This window comes from Anomaloglossus baeobatrachus, chromosome 7, assembly GCF_048569485.1.
Source record: "Anomaloglossus baeobatrachus isolate aAnoBae1 chromosome 7, aAnoBae1.hap1, whole genome shotgun sequence".
NCBI classification, from domain to species: domain Eukaryota; kingdom Metazoa; phylum Chordata; class Amphibia; order Anura; family Aromobatidae; genus Anomaloglossus; species Anomaloglossus baeobatrachus.
In genome coordinates, this window is record NC_134359.1 from 106089275 (window position 1) to 106113409 (window position 24135).

The following is a 24135-nucleotide window of genomic DNA, read 5'->3' on the forward strand; positions in this document are numbered from 1 at the left end:
TGCACATTTTCGAAAGTCACCTACTGCTTCAGCCGGCCTTGCCGCCTTAAGACGCCGTTTGCATCTTCCGGCACACAGACTGGTGTGTGATGTCCCCACGCGTTGGAATTCAACTCTGCACATGTTGGTCAGGATATGTGAGCAGAAGAGGGCAGTTGTTGAGTACCTGCATCACCTAAGCCGTCGGGAAATGGGTCAAACTCCACACATAACACCTGAGGAGTGGAGATGGATGTCCGACCTATGCACCATCCGCCAAAACTTTGAGGACTACAACAAGATGGTGAGCGGCGATGACGACATTATTAGCGTCACCATACCGCTTCTCTGCCTTCTAAAATGGTCTCTGCTCAGAAAACAAACATGATGCATTGCAGGCGGAGCGCGATGAGTTTCAGCAAGAAACAGTAGTGGGTGTGGGTGATGATAACACACAGCCCAGCCTCGTCTCATCACAACGTGCAGTGGAGGACTATGACGAGGAGGAGGATGAAGACATGGAGCAACTCTCTGGCCAAATTGAGGATATGACATGCAGTCATATCCTCGGTTCAGCGTGGCTGGCCAGAGGACAGGGTAGATGATGAGGAGGAGGAGGACAGCATGTTCAGTCATCGTGTCGGTCAGGATACTGAAGTGATGGCTGTTAAGAGTCTGGCACACATGGCTGACTTTATGGTAAGCTGCCTGTCTCGTGACCCTCGCGTTAAGAACATCTTGGCCGACAATCATTACTGGTTGGTAACACTGTTAGACCCACGCTAAAAGGAGAACTTTATGTCTCTTATTCCCGAGGCGGAGAGGTCAGGCAAAATGCAGCAGTTCCAGAAGGCCATAGTCACGGAAGTAGGCAAAGCATTCCCCTCACAAAACGCTAGCGGCATAGGTCATGAATCAGTGGACAACCGAGGCGTACAGCCGAGAGAGGCACAAGTCCAATCCGCCAGAGGTAGGGGAACAGTCTTTAAGATGTGTGACAGTTTTCTCAGCCCCTCACGTACCACAGCCCCTGAGGTGCGGGGTAGTGCCACAAGAAATCCTAAGTTTGCCCAGATGCTGAAGGAGTACCTTGCAGATCGAACAACTGTACTCCGACATTCCTCTGTGCCTTACAATTATTGGGTATCCAAGCTGGACACGTGGCATGAATTGGCTCTCTACGCCTTGGAAGGCCTGGCCTGCCCTGCTGCTAGCGTTTTGTCAGAGCGTGTTTTTAGTGCCGCAGGTGGAATCATTACAGATAAACGCACCCGCCTGTCAACTGAAAATGCTGACAAGCTGACTCTGATCAAGATGAACAAGGGTTGGATTGGGCCAGACTTCACCACACCACCAGCAAATGAGAGCGGAATTTAAAGTTTGCCATGTACCTCCACTCACCCATGGGTACACACTTCTGGAGTTTGGCTAATCGCTGGACTGCTCCTCCTTCTCCTCATGCGCCACCATGATGATGACCGTTACAAATTGCAATACTTAGGCCTTTGTTTCAGGTATACCCCCAGTGGTAAATTTTTTCGCCCATTCTTTGCAGAATGGACATTACAACGACAGGAGACCCACTCCTTTGCAATGGGAACAATGTTTTGAGGCCCTCATGCACGTCTCTATCCAGGGACAACGTGGAGCCTGACGCTGCCACCGACTGCCACACACGTGCTGTTTTTAAATGCAAGCACGGACGCAATAAGAACCTAACTGGTTTTTAGGAGCGACAATTACTGAGAAGTCTGACACTATCAGACACTGCTGACTGACGTGTATTATACACTAGACTTGTGCGTTATATAATAGTTTGTGCAAAACGCGCACCTGTACCCTGCCACCGACTGCCACACACGTGCTGTTTTTAAATGCAAGCACGGACGCAATAAGAACCTAACTGGTTTTTAGGAGCGACAATTACTGAGAAGTCTGACACTATCAGACACTGCTGACTGACGTGTATTATACACTAGACTTGTGCGTTATATAATAGTTTGTGCAAAACGCGCACCTGTACCCTGCCACCGACTGCCACACACGTGCTGTTTTTAAATGCAAGCACGGACGCAATAAGAACCTAACTGGTTTTTAGGAGCGACAATTACTGAGAAGTCTGACACTATCAGACACTGCTGACTGACGTGTATTATACACTAGACTTGTGCGTTATATAATAGTTTGTGCAAAACGCGCACCTGTACCCTGCCACCGACTGCCACACACGTGCTGTTTTTAAATGCAAGCACGGACGCAATAAGAACCTAACTGGTTTTTAGGAGCGACAATTACTGAGAAGTCTGACACTATCAGACACTGCTGACTGACGTGTATTATACACTAGACTTGTGCGTTATATAATAGTTTGTGCAAAACGCGCACCTGTACCCTGCCACCGACTGCCACACACGTGCTGTTTTTAAATGCAAGCACGGACGCAATAAGAACCTAACTGGTTTTTAGGAGCGACAATTACTGAGAAGTCTGACACTATCAGACACTGCTGACTGACGTGTATTATACACTAGACTTGTGCGTTATATAATAGTTTGTGCAAAACGCGCACCTGTACCCTGCCACCGACTGCCACACACGTGCTGTTTTTAAATGCAAGCACGGACGCAATAAGAACCTAACTGGTTTTTAGGAGCGACAATTACTGAGAAGTCTGACACTATCAGACACTGCTGACTGACGTGTATTATACACTAGACTTGTGCGTTATATAATAGTTTGTGCAAAACGCGCACCTGTACCCTGCCACCGACTGCCACACACGTGCTGTTTTTAAATGCAAGCACGGACGCAATAAGAACCTAACTGGTTTTTAGGAGCGACAATTACTGAGAAGTCTGACACTATCAGACACTGCTGACTGACGTGTATTATACACTAGACTTGTGCGTTATATAATAGTTTGTGCAAAACGCGCACCTGTACCCTGCCACCGACTGCCACACACGTGCTGTTTTTAAATGCAAGCACGGACGCAATAAGAACCTAACTGGTTTTTAGGAGCGACAATTACTGAGAAGTCTGACACTATCTGGACTGTTTTACACTGTGTACACCAGCCCCAGATATGATGAAGGCTGGTATACGGTCACCACTAGGAATGGCTATATATACCCTGCCTGCCTGCCTGTATACTGCTACAATAGTCCTGACAAGGACTCTTCTGGTCACTAGCCTGTATTCCGACCTGGCTATACCCTGCCTGTATATAGCAACAATAGTCCTGAGAAGGACTCTGCTACTGTACTCCGACCTGGCTATACCCTGCCTGCCTGTATACAACTAGAATAGTCCTGAGAAGGACTTCTGGTCACACTGTTTGCAGCCCTGCTCCGGAACTAACTATAAAGGGCCGCAAAGCTTTCCCTGAATCAGCGACACTCTCCCTACACTCACTGTCAGAATAGCTGTGAGCAGAGCACAGCGCGCCGGCCTATATAAAGGCTCGGTGACGCTGTGCAGGCCGGCCAATCACTGCAATTCCACAACTAACAGGGCTGTGGCATTGCAGTGGTCTGCCAGCCAATCCCTGCATGAGGGCTGGCTCTCAAAAGAGCGCCAACATGCAGAAATGAAGACCACGAGTAAAGCACGAGTATCGCGAGATTACTCGGTCCCCGCCGAGCAGCCCGAGTACAGTGATACTCGTGCGAGTACCGAGTAGTGACAAGCATGCTCGCTCATCACTAAATGTAATGTCTGATTGGGTTCAAGTTTTCTTACGAACATTCGTTAATCTGAAGGTCTGTTTCAACAGACCGACCGGCAGCACCATATGGTAATTTACACAGGCAGATCAAAGTGACCATGCGCACTGAGCCATCTATACTAACTAGCACAACGGTCTTTTATGCTGCATAAGGCCATGTGCGCACTAGAAAGTGACTTATTCTTAAGGAAAAACCGGATCCTCTGAAAGAATCCCGCACCCGTGGTAAAAACACTGCACCAAAACCGCAACGAAATCCGCATGCGGTTTTACCGTGGTTTGGTGCCGCGGATTTGCCGCGGATGTACCACGGATTTTTCGCAGGTTGCTCCCTGAGGGTTTCTACCATTATCTATGGCAAAAACCGCAGGTACCTCCTGAAAAGAAGTGACATGCTCATTAATTCCGCAGCGGTAATTCCGCGGGTAAATCCGCATGTATAAAAGAACGCAGTGTGCACACAGTATTTTTAAAGTCCCATAGGTTTTGCTGGGGAATGACTGCAGCAATGTTAGACACATTTTCTGCAGCAAATCCGCGGCAAATCCACAATAAAATCCGCGGTAAATCTTCACTGTGCGCACAGGGCCTTAAAGATCATTTCACCTGACGAGTGAGTGTTTTGCCGCAAGATAACCATGAAACGAGCATTTTAATAATTGTTAACAATTACATTGCAGTATAAATGCCCCTTAAGCCAAGTTCACACAACTATATTTTAGCGCCGAGCGCTCTTAGTAAAATAACGGACAGGACATTGACAGCACTCAGACCAATGATACTTAATAGGGTAATGCAGTAATTTTTTTTCACGGACCGAATCTGCACATGAAAAAAATCACAGAGTGCATCACTTTATTCCGTAAGTCAGATGAGACTCTACCAGTCAAGTCTATGGGTGTACAGTAAAAATCGGATTCCATACAGGACCAACGTATATCATCTGATTTTTAAGAATACATTGCAATTCGTTAACATAGGAAACTATTTAGTCTCATAAATTTTTAATAACTTCTGCTGTGAATAAACGCATGCTAAACGGATGAAAAAGAGGAAAAAAACTGTCCATTTCCTGAATCAAACTTGGATAAGTTTTTAGTGTGAATTTAGCCTAATCATCAGGTCTTGGAAAGTGGCTTCATAAAAACGCTAGTTCTGCTGCTTTAATCACACACTTCTGGTCTTGGAAATCATGACCACGTAAAGTCAATAGAAAGCACCAAAAAGGCATCGATCAAATTAGGCGCAATCGACCATTTCAGTGCTCCCTTTGATCAAGTATACAAAAACTGCTGCTGCTACAGTATATAACATACAAAGCGAGAATCACTTTGTAACATGGGTGCTACTGGATCATTTCCCCTCAATATGCCAGGTTTCACAATCAGCCAATTTAACGACATCTAACATTCATAGACAAAGTAAATGGAATACAGAAACATATCTAATCATGTAACAGTGATATATGTGATTAAAATCAGTATATTATGCTATATAGCTGATTCCGGAGTACTAAAAATACTGATTTTAATATCATAAATCTCTGGGATTAACCCTGATTTGCACACTGAGGTCCTTAAAACCTGTACAATTAACTCATCTGACCAGACTTAAAGAGGACACCTAATCCAATAGTGATGGCCCTATAGCTTCTGACTTTCTTTCTAATAAAAGACATTTGGTTATGATTTGATGCATTGTGATACCTGTCAAACAGATATTAAGTGTATCTAAAGTATAATAAGGATAAGCTAAATTGTATGGGCTCTCGATCACCACGAGATGGATGGACAGCACAGTTTACCTTTGGCTGGGAAGCATGCCACCCTCAGCCTGGGGGACAGACATGCTGGATGTGTGACTGGAGAAACGTCTTCTACCAATGGCACTCAAGAGGTACGCATCCTGCTCACTTACCACACTGGGCATGCTCACAGAGTCATCTACAATCAAACAGTTTTAGTTTTAGATTTTCAATATAAATATTACAATTGGAGACAACAGATTTTAAAGATATATTTACATTATGAAAAATAATGACATATCCAAAGAATATGTTACAAATGTCTCTTACATCCATGTACTAGAGATGGGCGGATTGATAGGTGGGACTTGGGTCTAGTGGCCACAGGTCAGTAGTCTCTATCCGCTGGGCCAGAGGCTCACAAATCTCTTACCTTCTGGGATCCTTGGCATGGCTTTTGATTAGGAAGGACTGGCATGATCTCATCTCACATCTTGAGAACCAAGGCCCACCCCACACGACCGTACACAGAGATGTGGTCGCACATACACAGTTCTGTTCAGTCACTTGTACTAGTGTTTTGAACACTGCTTAATTGGCTTTTTTAGGATTCCCATAAAGTATTGTGAGAAAGCCATGTATGAGATGTATGAGTGGCCACTTCTCCAATCCTGGTAGCATGAGGCAGGGTCTTGTTAGTGAGATGGGTGTGATTACCCGAGGATGAACGTCCATTATAGGTATGATAGGTAGGTATGCCATAAAACAAGGTGGGAATACCACTTGAAGACAAGTGTATTGTGTCCCACTAAAGTTTCAATTACACACTATGAAATATCAAAAACTAGATGACAAACTTCTCTCCAATGTACATGAGTTGATGTGACAAACAGTGACTTAAATCAAAACTCACTATAACCCCATCACAAAGATGCACTTTTGCACCACATTGCCTTGTTGTGTTCTTTTTCCATCATCCTATACTTACTTTCTTCTTCTTCCTCATCGGTACGACTTAATGTGTCCTGTGAGGCTTGCTGTGAGTGCTCACTGTCCTGTTCCCAGACGGTTCCAGTTCCTGTATTGGATCGAGACATTGTGGCCAAACTCAAGCGATAAGCCGAGGTGGATGTGCCAACTGTACTGATGGATGTCTTCCCTTGGTATGCTGCAACATAGAGATTTAGTTGCATGGGCGAAAAATAAAAATTCAGACCTTGTTCACACTACTCTTAGGCTCATTTTTGAAAGTTTTTTTGTTTGCGTTTTGGTTGTAATAATAGTGTACACTAAGGCTCTACTCTTTTTGTGAAAACTAAAAAACATCTGAAAATGATGGTCCCATTATATATTAAAAGGGTTGTCCACTACTTTTACATTGATGACCTATACTTAGGATAGGTCATCAATGTCTGATCAGCCAGGGTCCGACACCCCGCCGATCAGCTGTTCTCGTTCCAGGCGGTAGCAGGCAACCGGAAATGCTCATCTCTACCGCTGCTCCATCTTCTGATACTGGCCGCAGCCAGGTATTGCACATCCGCCTCCCATTCAGATCAATAGATTTGCAGTAACCGGCTGCGGCCACTATCAGAAGATGGAGCAGCGCTGTATCTGAGCATTTCCGGCTGCCTGCTGCCGTCGCTGGGACCAAGAACATCTGATCAGCAGGGGTGTAGAGTGTCGGACCCTGGCCGTAGAGACATTGATGACCAATCCTAAGGATAGCCCATTAATGTAAATGTAGTGTACAACCCCTTTAATGGAATTTGTCAGAACCCATTTCATAATAGATCAGTCATAGCAGTTATTGCTGCTTTAATACCATCTCCATTGGCAGAAATATGATCAAAGTCCCATTTCACAGCTGATGAGCCAAATACGCTTACAAATATGATCCACAATGTCCATACAGGCTGCAGGTCTCCTGACCTAAATTCAATAACCTCATCTCTGTCTTTGGGGTTGTTTAGCTTAGGACTGGAGCCCACAGATGGTCTAGACATTGCAGTCTGTACTCGGAGAGTGAATGTTTGACGTGTGAAGACAGCCTAAATAAGGGCAAGATATTTTAAAAATACATCAATTCAAATCATGTAACTTGAACTATAAATTATATTGACAAATATGTTTTTAACTTATGTGCGAGAATGGAAAAAATAAATACAAGGTGTGTGGTATTTCATAATTTTAGTATCATATATTATTGTATGATTGATACTGTGCTAGAATACAATAACTATTGTTATCATTCAAATCTGATTCCGCTCACATCTGCATGGAATCTGTATGATCTCACTGTTTTTGTGTGAATTTTCTCCCAAATTAAAAAAAACATAATGATAAAAAACAATTAAAAGAAGGGAGTTATATGATGAATCCTATGGGCGCTGGAGTTGATGTGAGCCATGGCGATCTTATATCACTGCAAAATATGTTGTCAGCATACAGACAATGGGATAAAATCTAATCGTTTTATGGGTGTATCTCCAGGCTATATTATCCTGAGCTACCATGGTCAATGCACAAATATAAACTTGAAAATGAGGGAAGAAAAAAAGAACCTTATTTCTTTAGTTTATATGGAAGAACATGAGCAGTGCCTCCCATCCTGTACCTGATCCGCTATGTACAGCCTCCTTAAGGATCTTCAGTTCACTGTTAAATTCATTGATGAGAGAGCTTTTGCACAAAGGCCGTGGTATGAAGCGGCGCTCTAGCTGGTCTGCTATGTGTTGGCGTGCACTTAGCTCATCCTGATTCTCTGCCGGCTGTGCCAACAGCTGTTGGGTGGGAGGTAAAAAGCCAGTTGAGAATTACTTAACATTACTAAGATTACATGCCAGGTAAATTATACAATCTACCAATAAAACTATTTCAGTTGCTTTAAAACTTCTGATATTTCCCATTTTGGGATGCAAAAATAAACCAATTCATTTTTACCATCCAATAGTCTTTAAGAGGTTAGCCACTACTTTAACACTGATGGCCTAGTCTTAGGATAGGTCATTAATGTCTGATCAGATAGGGTCTGACACCCGGAATCCCCACGATCAACTATTCTTGGTCCCAGCACAGCAGCAGGTAGCCGAGGACGCTCAGTTCCACCGCTACCCCATCCGCTGTGAGTGTGTACTGCACATCCGCCTCCCAATTAAATCAATAGGAGGTGGGTGTGCCCTACCCAGCTGCTATCAGAAGACGGAGCAGCTCCGAAATTGAGCATTTCCGGCTTCCTGCTGCTGGCACCGATGATAGCTGAACGGCACGGATGACCTATCCTAAAGATAAGCTATCAATGTTAAAGTAGTGGACAACTTCTTTAATAATTTGGGACACATTTTTAAGCATTCTTTATCAATATACTCTATGTGCAAATATATTCTGGTTATTTATCTATCTATTATCATTTGATAAATAATTTTATTCTACAAATTTATAATCATAAAATATGAAATTTGACAAATCTTTAAAATATCTACATTCTATTTTTTTTAAATTGCATCTTCTGCAAGACAAGACAATCATAGTTTTTTAAGACACAGAAATCAAAACATTTCAAAGTATAAATGGTTCTTTCCTTTAGAAACACCATCATATAAGAAAAAATAACCAACCTTGCACTGGATGAAGGGTCTCAAGAGAACAAATATTGGGATCCTTGTTCTCACAATGAAATCTAAGAAGTCCCATAGAGCTAAACCACCAACTTTCCTGAGGGCCATCTCTTTCACCTGTAGGCTAAGCTGATACCATTCACTTCCCAGTTGTCTTTCAAAGCAGACCAAAATAACCTTCAGAGCTGGGAAGTAATGACATAATTGAAGAGCGGATAATAATAAAGACAAAAATACACACAAACAGCAATTCAAGTGGTTTTTTTCTTGAGTTATAATCTAATTTAGTAAAGGGCCCAGTCTTGGAAAAAAATAGCTAAAAAATGAATTATGACACTGACCCACTTAGGTTCTTTTATCTGTAGAAACATTTCGGCCCATTCTTCAATGCAATTTCCCCAGAATTATGGTGTAATTTGCTTTGAAAATTTGCAAACATTTTCACGACAGTTTCTTCCGGTTGTGCTGAATTGGGCAAAGTGGGTTGTGACAAATGGATCATCTAGCACATGACAAGCTGTGGCTTTAGTTATGCCAGAAATCTAACACTGCTCATCAGATACTCCTGATTCATGACGTCGCATGCACCTCTTCATAAATAAGGAACATCTGACTCCATGACGCTTCCTCATTAAGACCGACAAGAAAATCACTGGTCTTGATGAATCGGGGTTTATGTTCCCAAAGACCATTATATATGACCTCACCTACTGTATCCTCACCTATCCCTTGTAGACTGTGAGCCCTCGCGGGCAGGGACCTCTCTCCTCCTGTACCTGTTTGTGTCTTGTACTGTTTATAATTATTGTACTTGTCCCTATTATGTACATCCCTTTCACATGTAAAGTGCCATGGAATTGATGGCACTATAATAATAAATAATAATAATAATAATATATCTATATAACTATAGTACACTCCCACAAAATGACATTATATTAGTTATTGAATGTATAGGTTCCTGTGTGAGTTATGACCACCACTGCCCTGGACATAAATATGTAAGCAGTCTGCAAGAAACAACCTAAAAGGGAATCTGACAGCTTTCTCTAGCCACCCAACCCGCCATCATGTATTTATTGTTACCTTTTATATTTTTTCTAACAAGCCTATTTTATTGTCTTATTAATTAATAAATGTTAGGAAGCGTATAAGAGTAGGAATAAATACATGTTGACGGTCTGGGTGGTTTGAGGAAGCTGTCAAGATTCCCTTTAAGGGGGAGGTCGGCCCTTTCCTTGCGGAATTATTATTTTTCGCATTAAGTGTGACTTTAAATTTTGTCTAATGATTAGCACCATTTTCAGGGAGTTTAAATAAATTTACAGGTGTTACCTATCTGTAATCAAGTTTATGGGAAAGAAACTGTAAACTTTTTTCAAAAGATCTGTTACTCAGCAATGAATGTGAAATCAGAATGGAGCAAATACAGAACTCTCATGGTTCAGTCACACAGCCCTATACACCAGAACCTTACCAAGATAGGCAGCTTGACTTGTGGAGTCAGCAAGTCCTTCCCTTCTCAGATCTTTCCCGGCATCTCCTGGGGTGGAGCAGTGGGCTGGTGAGCTTTCCAGCATGAAGTTCTTACTGCGGGAAGTACTAATAATACGAGGCGGAAGAAGGATATTTATCACAGTCTGCAGCAGTAAGAAAACTTCAGGCTGCTCCAACCAAGGACTGTCTGTGGAGAAACAAGAAATGGTAACATTTGAGAATTACTGGACAAGAATGTGAAAGACAGCTTCAACGTATAGGCCCAGAATCATCATTTGCTTTTAAGTCACTATCGGCATGGTGGCTCAGTAGATAGCACTGTTGCTTTTAAGCGCTGGGGTCCTGGGTATAAATCCCACCAAGGACAACATCTTCAAGGAGTTTGTATGTTCTCCCCGTGTTTGCGTGGGTTTCCCCCGGGTTCTCCAGTTTCCTCCCACACTCCATAGACATACTGATAGGGAATTTAGATTGTGAGCCCCAAAGGGGTCAGTTTTGCTGATGTATGTAAAGCGCTGTGGAATTAATGGCATTATGTAAGTGAATTAATATTATTATTACTTTCGTTTTTTTGTCTTTGTGGTATTCGTTGACTTTTGGGGGCCAAAATCATCAAAATGGTGCAGGTTGGTGCAAAGTAAAAAATAGGCTTTCTTAATGTCTCAAACTGTTTTTCTGCGACTTTTGGAGCTAAGAGGCTGAAGAATTGTGACAAAAAATGGAATACTCAAAAATACATATACTGGAGTGAAGTTATGCCACATTTTGTGAGTTTTTAAAAAGTTGCACTTGATGAATCAGGTAAAAATGTAACAAATTGCTAAACTATGCCATAAAGTGGAATAAAAAAAATAACAAACAGGCAAGCAGATATAAAACAGACTTCAAAAAAAGACCAAATAGAATAATGAATTGGGTGCAAACACAAAAAAGGTACAAAACTAGACAAAAAATCAGGATCAAAGGAAATGATGAATCGGGGGCATTGTTTTATAGAGGTGGAGTTGATCTGTCTGATGGCCTAGGATTCATACTACTTTGGTTGACATTTATTATCCATGTTCGGTATAATTCAGACCTTTGCTTCCTGATCCCACTGTTAGCACAAAGGGAATGAGCAGGTTGAGCAGCATCCCTTCCCTCCTCTCCAGGTTTGTGAAAGGTGAGATCACGTGGCTCAGTGGGAAGTCTTCTTTTAATGCCTATATAGCAAAGAAAAACGTAAAACTGTCTGCACTACACGTTACGTTACAGGTTTATTTTAGAAAAAGGATGTGCAATGACTATATAACGATAGAAAATGAAAGTTTTGTCCAACCTGTATCTGAAGTGCCACCAGCCTGACAACAGCGGTGCTAAAGGGCAGCGGAGGGGAGAGGTATGGGCTGAGATGGAGTAGGGGCAATCCATCTGCAACACTAGAGGGCCCCACCACACCCATAACCTGCAATGTATACAAGTGAAGACAAGTAAGTCATAAGATAGCACAGGAGAGAACAGTTCTAATATCAGACGGCACAAATCTGGTTACTTCTCCACAGGTGGCTCCATGTAGCATGCAGGACTTGAGCACAGACACCAATGCGGCAACAGATTAGAAGAACCCATGGCTCCATCCTACTCACCAGATTCACACAAACATTGATCAGAGACCTAAGGTGAGGCAGGAAAGAAATGATCGGCTGCCTCTGAAGTGTCAAACAAACCCCCTCTATCAAATTGCTGGCAGGTTCCCACTCAACCTGTCGCCTGCAATACAATGGGAGGCAAGGTTAGGAAAAGAACAATGTACAAGTAAAGTCGATGGACTTGACATGGCAATCCTATAATCAATACATCTTCTATGTTCAGAATGTATTAAGATCAGCGTTGTACTGGCTACCGGAGGAATCTCCAGTAATGCCAGGCCTGGATTCAGTTACCTGCATTCACTCAGAAGCTCTCAGCTGCAGCCTGGACTGATCTCAGAGTTTGCAGGACTGAACCGCGAGCGCCGAGTGATTGATTCCCCAGTGATTGCGGTTCAGTTCATGACAGCTGCGGACAGGCCGGTCTGATCTACGGAGTTCAGGTGAGAGCACCGGAGATCAGCCCGGCCTGTCTGCAGCTGTCATGAACTGAACCGCAATCACCGGGGAATCAATCACTCGGCGCTCGCGGTACAGTCTAGGCTGCACGCCAGAGCTCAGGTGAGAGCTCCAGAATGCAATGCAGGTAACTGAATCCAGGCCTGGCATTACTGGAGATTCCTCCGGTAGCCAGTCCGACACTGATTAAGATCTATTTACATCTAAGGAATTGCAACATGACATCAAAATTAGTCTGTTTAAACAACACTATGTTTTCTGGTCCGCATATTGTATATACTGTGTGCACAATTATTAGGCAAGTGAGTAATTTGACCATATCATCATTTTTATGCAGATTTTCCAACTCCAAGCGGTATAAACTTGAATAATGATTGGATAAAGCAGATCAGGTCATGTGTATTTGTGTAACATTTTTTTTCCAGACAGCTACTGGAGGACCCCCCAGACCCCATTTACCTACCTGCTTCTGACACCCCTGGCAAACAGTTGATTTTGCTAGGAAAAGCCATAACCAGCCCAGCATTGGAGAGGGAATGTTGTATTTGGCCGGAGTACACTTGCCACTTGCGAGTGACTCGCATTGGTATCACCCGCCACGGCCACACACTCTCCTGACAGGAGCGGGTTGGCTGCATGTATTTCCATGCAGTTGAGGCGCTCCTGTCCGGAGAGTGTGTGGCTGTGCCGGGTGATACCAATGCGAGTCACTCACAAGTGTGACTCTGGCCTTACTTAGAGACTGTTTAGATTATTCACACACTCGGTCTCCATCTATATTCTGGATCACAGAAAAAATCCCAAGCTGGAATCTCTCCTATATAGTGATAGAACAATTAGGTATCAGTCAAGGTTCTAATATTTTTTATTGCAATTTTAGAGCTGCAAAATACACTAAGTGGACAAACCACATTAAGGCCCTGTGCGCACTGCAAAATGGAATTTTCTCAAGAAAATTCCGCAGGCATTGAAAGATTACCGCACCCGCCGTAAAAAACCACGGCAAACCGCACCCAAAAACCACATGCGGTTTGCTGCGGTTTTACCGCGGTATTGCCGCGTGCGGGTTGGTACATGTGCTTTATTGCATTCAATGCAATAAAGCACATTAAAAAAAAAAAAAAATCATTTCCTTCTGAGATAGATAGTAGTTAGATAGAGAAATAGACAGATAGAGGGATAGATAGATAGAGGACAGATCGCTGCATTTCTCACGGTCGGTAGTGAGTTCACATTACCGGCCGTGGGAAATGCCCTGTGGTTACCTCTGCTGTCTCGCTGCGAGGCTGCATTCAGCGCTGTGTGTCAGTCCCGGCTGGATGCAAGCATCGCAGGATGTGGATTACGTCGGAGCTTTGTTTCGGGAGGGGTTAATAAAAGGGTGAACGAGGCTTATTTGTGTTTTATTTAAAATAAAAGGATTTTTCGGTGTGTGTGTTTTTTCACTTTACTTACGGGTTCATCATGTCACATAGACGCTGCCATGATCAAGCCCGGACTTAGTGGCGGCGATCCGCCGCCATTAACTCCTTGTATTACCCTGACTGCCACTGCATCACGGCAGCAGGAAGAGCTGGGGACACTCCGGTACTGCCGCATAATGGATGTGACAGTCCAGGGGCAGCTGCGACTGATATTCTCGGCTGCGGCAGGTGGGAGGGAGGCGGGGGACATTAACCCTGCCCCTCGCCCTCCCCAGCCTGAGAATACCGGGCCGCCGCTGTGTGCTTACCTCGGCTGGAAGGTAAAAATACAGCGGAGCCCACGTGTTTTTTTTTCTATATTTCTGTTTGTTTTCTATGTGTATTCTATATGTCTATGTCTGTGTCTGTGTTCTATGTCTGTGATGTCTGTGTGTGTGTCTGTGTGTGTCTGTGATCTGTGTGTGTGTTTACTCTCTGCTCCGCTTCCTCTTCCTGTCATAATGACATCACTTCCCTGCAAAACCGCAGGCAAGCGATGTACATTACCGCAGCTAAACCGCGAAATACCACAGGGAATAACGCAGGAAAACGCAGTGAACCGCACAGAATTTGCTGCCTGCGTTATTCCCTGCGGGATTTCACGATTACATTGGAGTCAATGGAGTGAAATCCCGCAGCGACGTGCTGAAAAGAAGTGACATGTAATTGTTTTTGCTGCGGGAATCCCGCAGCAAAACATGCAGCTGTCAAATTCCGCCTAGTGCGCACAGGATTTTTTTTTCCCATAGGTTTTGCTGGTGATTCACTGCAGAGATGTATGAACATTTTCTGCAGCGAAACATGCAGCAAAACCGCAGGAAATCCGCGGCAAAAACCGGTAAGTGCGCACAGGGCCTAAAGATGGAGTAAATTGTACCATGATTATATTTCTGCAGTCTTGATTGTACTGTACAGTACTTGTTGCACCTATTACTCTTGCAGTGCACCAGAGAACGGAGTATAGCGATACTATTGCATCAGTTTCTCCTGATGGAAGCGCCAACACATGTGAGAATGTAGCTCTACACAGTTAGGCCCTGTGCACACGCTGCGGTTTTTGACGCGTTTTTGGGTGCAGTGTGTTGTCTAGAACTGCATGCATTTCTTTCCCCAGCAAAGTCTATGAGAATTCAGAAAGGCTGTATGCACGTTGCTTCGTTTTTCCTTGCAGTCTTGGGTGCAAAAAAGAAGCAGCATGTTACTTCTTTGGGTCTTTTTGTCCTGTGTTTTGCCACTGAATACAGTTAAAAAACACGTGGGCAAAAACACACTAAAAACGCACCGAAATGCAAGAAAAACGCATGCATTTTTTAATGCGTTTTTCAGCCAAAGGTGCATTTTTTGAGGTGCAGAAATTTTCTGCAGCATGCGCACATAACCTTAGGCAATGTGCGCACGCAGCAGATTTACACGTGGTATTGCCGCAGATTTCGCTGCAGAAATGCTGCAGAAAATGTTTATAACATTTCTGCAGTCCTTCTCCAGCAAAATCTATGGGGATAAAAAAAAATGCTGTGCGCACACTGCGTTTTATTGTCCCTGCGGATTTACCCACGGAATTTCTGCTGCGGATTTAATGTGCATGTCACTTCTTTTCTGCAGGTCCCTGCGGTTTTGCCATTAATTATTGGTAAAAACCTGCAGGGACTAACCTGCGGAAAAACGCAGAAAATCCGCAGAAATTCCGCATCAATTCCACAACATCCCGCAGTAAAACCGCATGCGGAATTTGCGTGCGGATTTCTGCCGCAGGTGCGGTAATCTTTCAGAGGGTCCGGAATTTTCTTAAGAAAATTCCATTTTCTAGTGCGCACATTGCCTTACTTAGGTTTTTTTCGTAGATAATATGTAAAGTAAAAGTCTGTGTTTAAATAGAAGTACTTTCCACTAAAACAGCTAAGAAAGCAGATTAGTTGTTCTTTCCCAATATGCATGTACACAATATTCCACCCATACAGGATCTTGCCAACAGTTAACGTCTGGAGAACATACTGTTGTAATGCTCTTGCTGCATTAGATGTATTGCTAAATACATGACATTATAACATTAATCTACATTTCTGGATAGTACATTAGGGAAATCAGGCCATTTTTTTTACTGTAATGTCCTTAGTCACAGATGCAGCAGTCCTCCTGGAGTTAATTTTTGTCATAACTTACTGTATATAGATGTTCCATAAAATGTTGATATCAGAATATATATATAAAGTAGTACTAAAAATAAACCAGGGATTTTGCCATGAAGATTAGTGCATATGGATAGTGTCCTAGTAATATATTACATGGTTGCCAGTTTACTTGAACAGACACAATATAATTAAGGACTAAACTTTTTCCCGCCTGCTTTTTTTTGGGGGGGGGGGGAGGGGGAGGTTAGAGGCTGGAAAAGCAACACTCAGTCGATCTACCAGCTTGCTTTGAAAAATTGGTTGTCGAGAACTTAGCAATGAACAATGCATATCCTTCATGGGTTATACACATTGTTTCAGTAGAAAGCAATAAACAATTTCACATATATTCCACTTAAAAAAAATACCTTGTCAGTAGTGTTACTATGAGGTTCACTCAGTGGATGTAATTTTTTTACCTACCTGTTATTCTGATATTTTTGAACTCCTTTCCTCTGCTGTTGCCCAAAGAAACCACCACAACTTGGTTGTGGCCAGTAGCAGAGGAGAGTAAGTTATTTCATGCCCTTACTTCAAGGTTTGCAACATCAGAAACGTCAGCCATGTTTCTGTAGCCTGTGCTCACCTTAAAGTTGGCATTTTGTGTATTTTATTAAACATACGATCCAGCCTCTTTAAGATGAGGATAAGCGCCGGCCTCACTGCCTCCGCGGACCAGTCTGTGATGGGAAGCATCTCCATGATGTAACGCTTCAGACCTCGGCTCTCCATAGTCTGTGTGTCATACGGTGCCAGCTTCAAGAGTGAGTGAGCTATCTCTGCTAACCTATCAGAAGTATGAAATGAGAAACATGATCATCCATTTATTAGGTATCAATCTATGGACTAGTGCTTCATCATTCAATAGAACACATACCTCATGTGTGACTTGACATCTAGGAGTTCTAGCGAGGTGACCCGTGGCTCTCCAGCCAGATTTTGCAGAATTTTTAATCTAGGACCACAATGTTTGTAAAATTCTGTGCAAATATTAAGCAGGGACTCTCGAGGTCTCCGAAACTCTTCCCTTGCAATTCTTTCATCCAGCTCCTCTCTAGGTAGCCCTTGGCCTTCTTCCAGTAGATGAAGGTTGTCTCTGAAATATAGGAAGGTATTAAATATTGTTTTTGACATACAGTAGTACAAGTATTGAGATGTTTTAGGTAGCTAACAAAGCTCTTACCTCAAGTTGACTCCAGCTGACATTGTGTGATTGGCCGTTGTTGCACCTTTGTGGCCCTGGTCACCTCGGCTCATTTGAGGAGCAGTCATAGGTCTAAAAATAATGCAATATAACCTTTATAACCTTTTGGTCAACTTCCTAAACTATATATATATATAGTATATATATATATAGTATAACTATATATATATATAGTATACTGTATTTAGTTTTTATATATTAGATTATATATATAGGATATTTTGCAAAGCTAAAATAAATTGATAGGGAATGAAGCCTGAAGAGCAATCTAAGGGTATGTGCACACATGTATTTCAGGTGGGTCCGGTAAATAAGTTGCCTGAAAAAGCACTAAAGAAATACTCAAAAAAATGAATATATGCACTGCAATATAAAAATGATCTACTGTGCATTTTCCTAAAGTGTCTGTGCCTATCAAAACTCAGTGGGTACACTGATGTTCAAAGGTTGCCATGTGCACATATCCTTTAAGGGGTTGTCCACTCCTATGACAACTCCTTCTGATTCCACGTTTCGCCCAGGTAAAATAATAAAGACTATACTCCCCTCACGTAGCGGCACTATTCCAGCTGTGCCACGGCTAGTGGAGCTCACATGGGTTTTTAACATTACGTGAGCCCCGCGTCCAATCAGTGCCGACTTCTATCTCCTTGCCTTTGGACCAAGTGAGCAATCAACAGAAAGTGAGCTCTCACTTCCGGTTGATTAACTCATTTTGTCTAAAGGCAGGATGACAGACGCCGGCACTGATTCAACATGGGTCTCGTGTGACATTATAACCCTGCGTGAGCCCCGACACCGTTAGCTGTGCCAATGCTGGAAGAACACCAGTACGGGAGGTGAGTATATTCTTTTTATTTTACCTAGGGGAAACATGTGGAATCAGAAGGGGTTGTCCTAGGAGTGGACAACCCCTTTCCCCCATCCACATTAATTTAAAGCTTCCATTGAGTTTAATGGTACTCTGCTATTCAACTGGACTTTAGTGGTCTTGGAAACTAAAGTGGGATTTTTGGACTGCTCAGACTGGCCATCCTAATTGAGTTATTAACCCCTCACTGTGATTCCTTTTCCTCTGTAGTGATATGGAAGTAGATTACATTTTAACCAACGTTTAAAAAAGTAAATGTTTGATAGCATGGTATATTCTACCACTATAATTAAGCAGCCACCTTGTCAGTGCCTCCACGCTGTAGAGCAGGGCCTGAAGAGACGTGGCCAGAGCAGCAGTGGCAGCGATTTCTTCACGTGCAGCTGAAACAGTTTCCAGTTGGGATGTCTGGCGTTTTAGCTTCTGCAGATAGCAGGGAACGAGCGCTTCCAACACCATCAACATCTGGAGGCTGAGAAGTAAATTGTGAAAATGTAAAATTACATTCCCATGTGTAATACACCTGAATATTTGTGTTATTTTTAATTTTTATGATTGAGCTTAGCAGAGCGGCCATACCACCCTTGAACAGATTCGGCATCTTACATGTTCATCTCACAATTTTATCTGCTTTCTGCTTTTCAATGCTTATGTGACGCCCTGGCAAAACCAGGGTGTCACAGAGCCTGCAAAATCCAGCAAAGTGCAGGCCATTCTCCTCCTTGGTAACCTGATCCCACACCAGTGCAGCAGGACAGACACCACCCCAGTGTAAGAGCTAAATAGAGCAGGAGGGGAGGGGCTGCTGCAGTGCAGAGTGACTTTGGAGTGTGAAGAGAGCAGACCAGGAGAGATAGCTCCTGGCTGCTATAAGGAAGGGAAGTGTGAGGAAGGGGCCCGAGGTGGCCGGGGCAGGGTAGTGGCCTGCCGGCATACAGGGGTGACCCGGATCACTGCAGGGGGAGTGGGCTCCCCGTTCCCGACTGAGGAAGGAGAGAGAAGCGTCTGGCTGCAAAACAAGACCAGGATCCTGCTGTACTGTGTGTGGGACCCCAAACATTGCTTCTTTTTTCCTTGCAGTTTTGGTTGCAGAAAAAAGAAGCAGCATGTCAATTCTTTCTGCGTTTTTGACCTGTGTTTTTTTATTGAATATAGTGAAAAAACGCAAGGGAAAAATGCACCGAAACGCGACAAAAATGCATCAGAAAAGCATGCATTTTTTTTGGCCAAAGGTGCCTTTTTCTGCCAGAGGGTGCGTTTTTCGCTGAAGAAACAAAACTGCAGCGTCTTTCTATTGTGTTCTATATCTTATAGTATGGATTGCTTCTTAAATAAAAAGAGACATGAATTGATAAGAACTAGTTACCTGCGGAATGATTCTGGGGCGTATGCCACGACTGTCACACATAGCTTAATGCATTCACTAATGGAGAAGGCCATGTCTTCATTGCCATAGCAAAAATCTGCAAGAAGAAATATTAAGCTCTACTGTTATTAACTAGTTACATCCTATAAACAATATCCTTTATCATGGTAATTAAAAAATAAAGGAGCTTTTCCACTACATTTGTATTGATGACGTATCCCCAGGAGAGGTAATTAACATCAGATTTGTGGGGGATGTGACACCCAGCGGTGTCACCGATCAGCTGTTCCCAGCGCCGGTGGTGGTCGGATATTATCAGTTGCGGAATGAAACAGCACAGCTTCATTAACTGTATAGAGGTTGCAGCAGCAGGGTACCTCAGATTCAATTCCATTCAATGAAATAGGGCTGGATCTGCAGTACCCAGCCACAGCCACTATACAATTGACGGAGCTGTTCTGTTCCACACCACAACTGATCACATCTAGCCGGTGGTGGCACCAGGAACAGCTGATGAACAAATCTTTGGATAGGATATAAATGTCAGATCATTGGGATGCAACACCTGGAATAAAACCACTCTGATATTGATTACCTAACCTAGAGATAGTTCATCACTACAAAAGTAGTGGACAACCCCTTTAAGTTACATAAGCATATAACTAGGGTGCCATTATGTAATTTCCACTCTGTAATACACTCTTAGAATTTAAGAACTTAACTTTCACTATGTTTGTGAATTTATGGGTAAAAACTGAAGGATACCTGTATAAGCATGGGGAAAGGTTTAAAGAAGATATCCACTATTTGGAGAACCCCTACTCATTCCCCATAAAAATATATATAAGCCTATACTCACTTCCGATGCGGCTGCAGTTCCAGCATTGTCTAAAACCACATTCCTGGGGACCACATGACATTGTTATGACACACGAGCCCTGCAATCAATCAGCTCCCGGCGTTTGTCTCCCCGCCTTCGGAGATTTGAGCAGGATGTGAGTGCTGCACTGACCTCCTACTCAAATGCCCGAAGGCGGGGAGACAGACTCCGGGAGCTGATTAGTCACGGGTCTCGCGTGTCATAACAATGTCACGTGGGCCCCGGGAACGTGGCTTTAGACATTGCTGGAAGTGTAGCTGCACCGGAGGGGAGTATAGGCTTTTTTATTTTTACGGGGGCAAACAAGGGGAATGAGTTGGGGTTGTCCAAGTAGTGTACAACCCTTTTACCTTTTAAAACCATACACATTTCTATGAAGATGCTGGCTACTTGGTTGCCTGTAGACTGCAGTAACATTTGAATCATTACTATAACTCTTGTGTAACCTCAAAGTTTTTGCACAAATTTATCATAATTTAGTAGTTACCAAATTACATTGCAAGACCCCAATCTAACTGTTATGGGGTCTATTTTGTGTTGACCTCTTGAGATATAATTTTACCAAGAAGAAAAAATTGGCAGGATGCATTGTATGTTACTGTGAGCATTCCTAATGAAATAGAAATTCACAAAATGGGGGAACAAAAATATAATATTTTCTTTGCTAAATATTTTAACATTTCTTTATGTTACATGATATATCAGATATTAAACTAGTTACCCAATGATTTAAGGGGTCGTTCAGCTTTAACCAATTCCAATATGTCAAGAATATCCGTTGTTTCTCCCTCCAAAGACTGCAGAAGGTCAAACAGACACTGAGAAGACACTCCCTTACTGGAGGAGCCACTAGTCACTCCATCCTGGAGATTAGAAAAAATAAGTCACTAAATATTACCATCAACTCAACATATTCAGAAAAGAGACAGCTCTCTATCAGTTAGCTTGTCTGTGTGAGTATAATATATCTTACAATCAAAAAGATTAGTTTTATGTGGTGAAAAAAGGAAGAGAGGGACAATTAACAACTCTGCTAGTCATTACGAAGACTTGTTCATCAGTCACTCGGTCAAAGACTCTGAACTTGTGTACTGCTAATAACATGGGAAATGGATAAAGAATGGATATAGCCTTATAATGATCTAGAAAATGGAAATGCAATGCAAATTAGTACATGAGATTGAAATGACATTGTGATGATAACTTTAAGTGATCTTAAAAAGTAATCTCACCGGGAGGTCAAGCAGAGGAGCAACACTGGCAAACAACTGAAGCACAAAAGGTTTGCGGTGCAGTACATAAAACTGTCGGCAGGCAAACTCAATAGCTTGGCGAAGCTGTGGGTTACTTTCATAGTCAGCATACACCTAAAGAAATAGAAAGGGTTCAGGTAGTTTAGATGATCAGACCCATGATTAGGCTAATAGATGAGATTGTACAAATACAGAAATGACATCAATATTATTTATGAAACTGGTGTTACGCTAGCCTCGGTTGATCTGTGGAAATCCCCGCACTTACACATCTCGGCTGCTATCATTGAGGTTATTAATGTTCTACGAGCTGAAGGTACTTTGAGGATGCAAATCATCATGATCTGCTACAGGCAGCTCCCTTTGCAATTGCTGACCAATGACATCCCATATGTGCTTGATGGGAGACAACTCCAGAGTCCAGAGATACCGCAGGCTATGGTAGTACAACTAGGCCATGGAGGGTGCTCACAGTAGCACGATCAACATACAGCCTAACTATGTGTTGAAAAATAACTGCTGGGACACTGGGAAAATGCGGAGTAAAAAGGCAATTGAGACTGGAATAGAGGTCTATCCTACCATGAGAATCCTCCGTGGCTTAAACATACTACCATGTCCTGCAACAGCTCTGGTAGACTATTTCTCGGACAACCATTAATAACCACATTTGTCGCAGCCAAGGTGAGTAACTGTGGGTATTTGTGTGCGTGGCGCTTATTCAAAATACTGAATAAATCAAGATATTTTGAAAATGTTTTTTAATTTTGTCATCATTTGCATATCATTAAAACGTCTGTCATTCTGTGATTTCCATAATTCTATGACCTTCCTTTTTAATGTTGCCATTTCAATATTGAGGAGGCATATACTGTATATATTTTCGACAGAAACAAATGTCAAGTCAGAATGTCTTGACGATGTGAAGTTATATATATATAACATAAACTCTCCTATTAAATGCTAAGAATGCTATTACTTGCCTGCAACATAGTTGGGAGGATCCATTGGTATCCACTAAGTGAAAAGAGATGGTTGAAATGTACAGCTGTGTTGATGACAGTGGCAGCATATTGTCTAAGGAGGGCGCTATCCTCTGGGTGAAGAATTAGTGCCCCATTGAAGACATTTAGGAAGAGCATTATCTCATCTCCCCAGGGAAATTCACTAGGCATTCCTAAAAACATCTCTTCAAGAAGCTTTATCCACAAGCTCTTATGAAGTGTATCCAAACCAAACAGCTCCTTCCCACCTAGAGGAACATAGAAAAAACAAAATTCCTGAGAATACCATAGATATCAAATAAGTTGGGTTTCCACATTCAGGTGTTCTGATGCACTTTATAAAGGCAAAGCCAGGAATGGATTGTATATAGATTAAGACCACTGACTGAGACTTAAGGTACTGTCACACATAACGAGATCGCTAGCGAGATCGCAGCGGAGTCACCGTTTGGTGACGCAGTAGCAATCCCGTTAGCGATCTCGTTATGTGTGACACCTACCAGCGATCAGGCCCCTGTCGTTGCTGAATGGTCCAGGCCATTTTCTTCAAAGGCGATGTCCTGCTGGGCAGGACACATCGCTGTGATTGACACTGTGTGACAGGGTCACAGTGACTGCTGAGATCGTTATACAGGTCGCTACTGCGACCTGTATTGTTCCTGCATCGCTGGTAAGATCTGACTGTGAGACATCTCACCTGCGACCTCCCAGCGACTTACCTGCGATCCCTATCAGGTCGCATCGTTTTCGGGATCGCTGGTAAGTCGTTGTGTGTGACTGGGCCTTTACTGTATATGTATTTTATTTTACTGTAATTCATGCTGTGAAATGCTGATAACAGTTCAGTTTTTAGTAAGAATAGGGGGGAGACAAAGACAAATTAAAAGGGGAGGAAGATCTATATCACAATACCAGGACTAGAGAAAGGAGGATAGGACAGAAGGAGGTTAGGAGGGAGGTGTTGTAACCTCGGCTCTGTCAGGTTACTAAGAAGCTGTTCACGGCATCCTGGATGTTTAGACGTATAGGAATAACCTGGCCGACCACTTCCCCAGTCCTTTTGAGGAAACATTTAGAAAGTAGTATGGGGTTTCAAGAGGGAGATGTGGCGCCCCTGAGGCTCTGGTTGCCACAGGGTACTGCACTCCGACTGGGGTGTAGTACTGATGATGGATCCGGGGGAGGTCGGTGCCAGTTCTACCATACACAACCACATACATACATGGGTTGCCCTTTTTCCCATTGGGGACTGGGCTAGGGTCGGGAACCAAGGGG

At 43.0% G+C, this 24135-nt stretch overlaps 1 protein-coding gene across 10 annotated transcripts in view; it reads right to left on the reverse strand.

Moving 5' to 3' along the window:
* Nucleotides 1–24135, reverse strand: part of UNC80 (unc-80 subunit of NALCN channel complex) — a 288351-nt gene that overhangs the window by 67900 nt on the left and 196316 nt on the right. For 8 of the 10 annotated variants that reach the window (XM_075317556.1, XM_075317555.1, XM_075317548.1 and 5 more), the window contains 16 exons: nucleotides 22840–23108; nucleotides 21836–21970; nucleotides 21325–21466; nucleotides 19724–19820; nucleotides 18659–18829; nucleotides 17466–17558; nucleotides 17160–17378; nucleotides 16869–17069; nucleotides 12190–12313; nucleotides 11883–12008; nucleotides 11643–11766; nucleotides 10545–10751; nucleotides 9068–9252; nucleotides 8068–8233; nucleotides 6439–6618; nucleotides 5511–5649 (listed from right to left, as the gene is read on the reverse strand). In XM_075317556.1, the coding sequence (XP_075173671.1) occupies nucleotides 5511–5649; nucleotides 6439–6618; nucleotides 8068–8233; nucleotides 9068–9252; nucleotides 10545–10751; nucleotides 11643–11766; nucleotides 11883–12008; nucleotides 12190–12313; nucleotides 16869–17069; nucleotides 17160–17378; nucleotides 17466–17558; nucleotides 18659–18829; nucleotides 19724–19820; nucleotides 21325–21466; nucleotides 21836–21970; nucleotides 22840–23108 (2578 nt within the window). The remainder of the gene's footprint in view (nucleotides 1–5510; nucleotides 5650–6438; nucleotides 6619–8067; nucleotides 8234–9067; nucleotides 9253–10544; nucleotides 10752–11642; nucleotides 11767–11882; nucleotides 12009–12189; nucleotides 12314–16868; nucleotides 17070–17159; nucleotides 17379–17465; nucleotides 17559–18658; nucleotides 18830–19723; nucleotides 19821–21324; nucleotides 21467–21835; nucleotides 21971–22839; nucleotides 23109–24135) is intronic. The other 2 variants (XM_075317554.1, XM_075317552.1) reach the window with 1 other exon arrangement.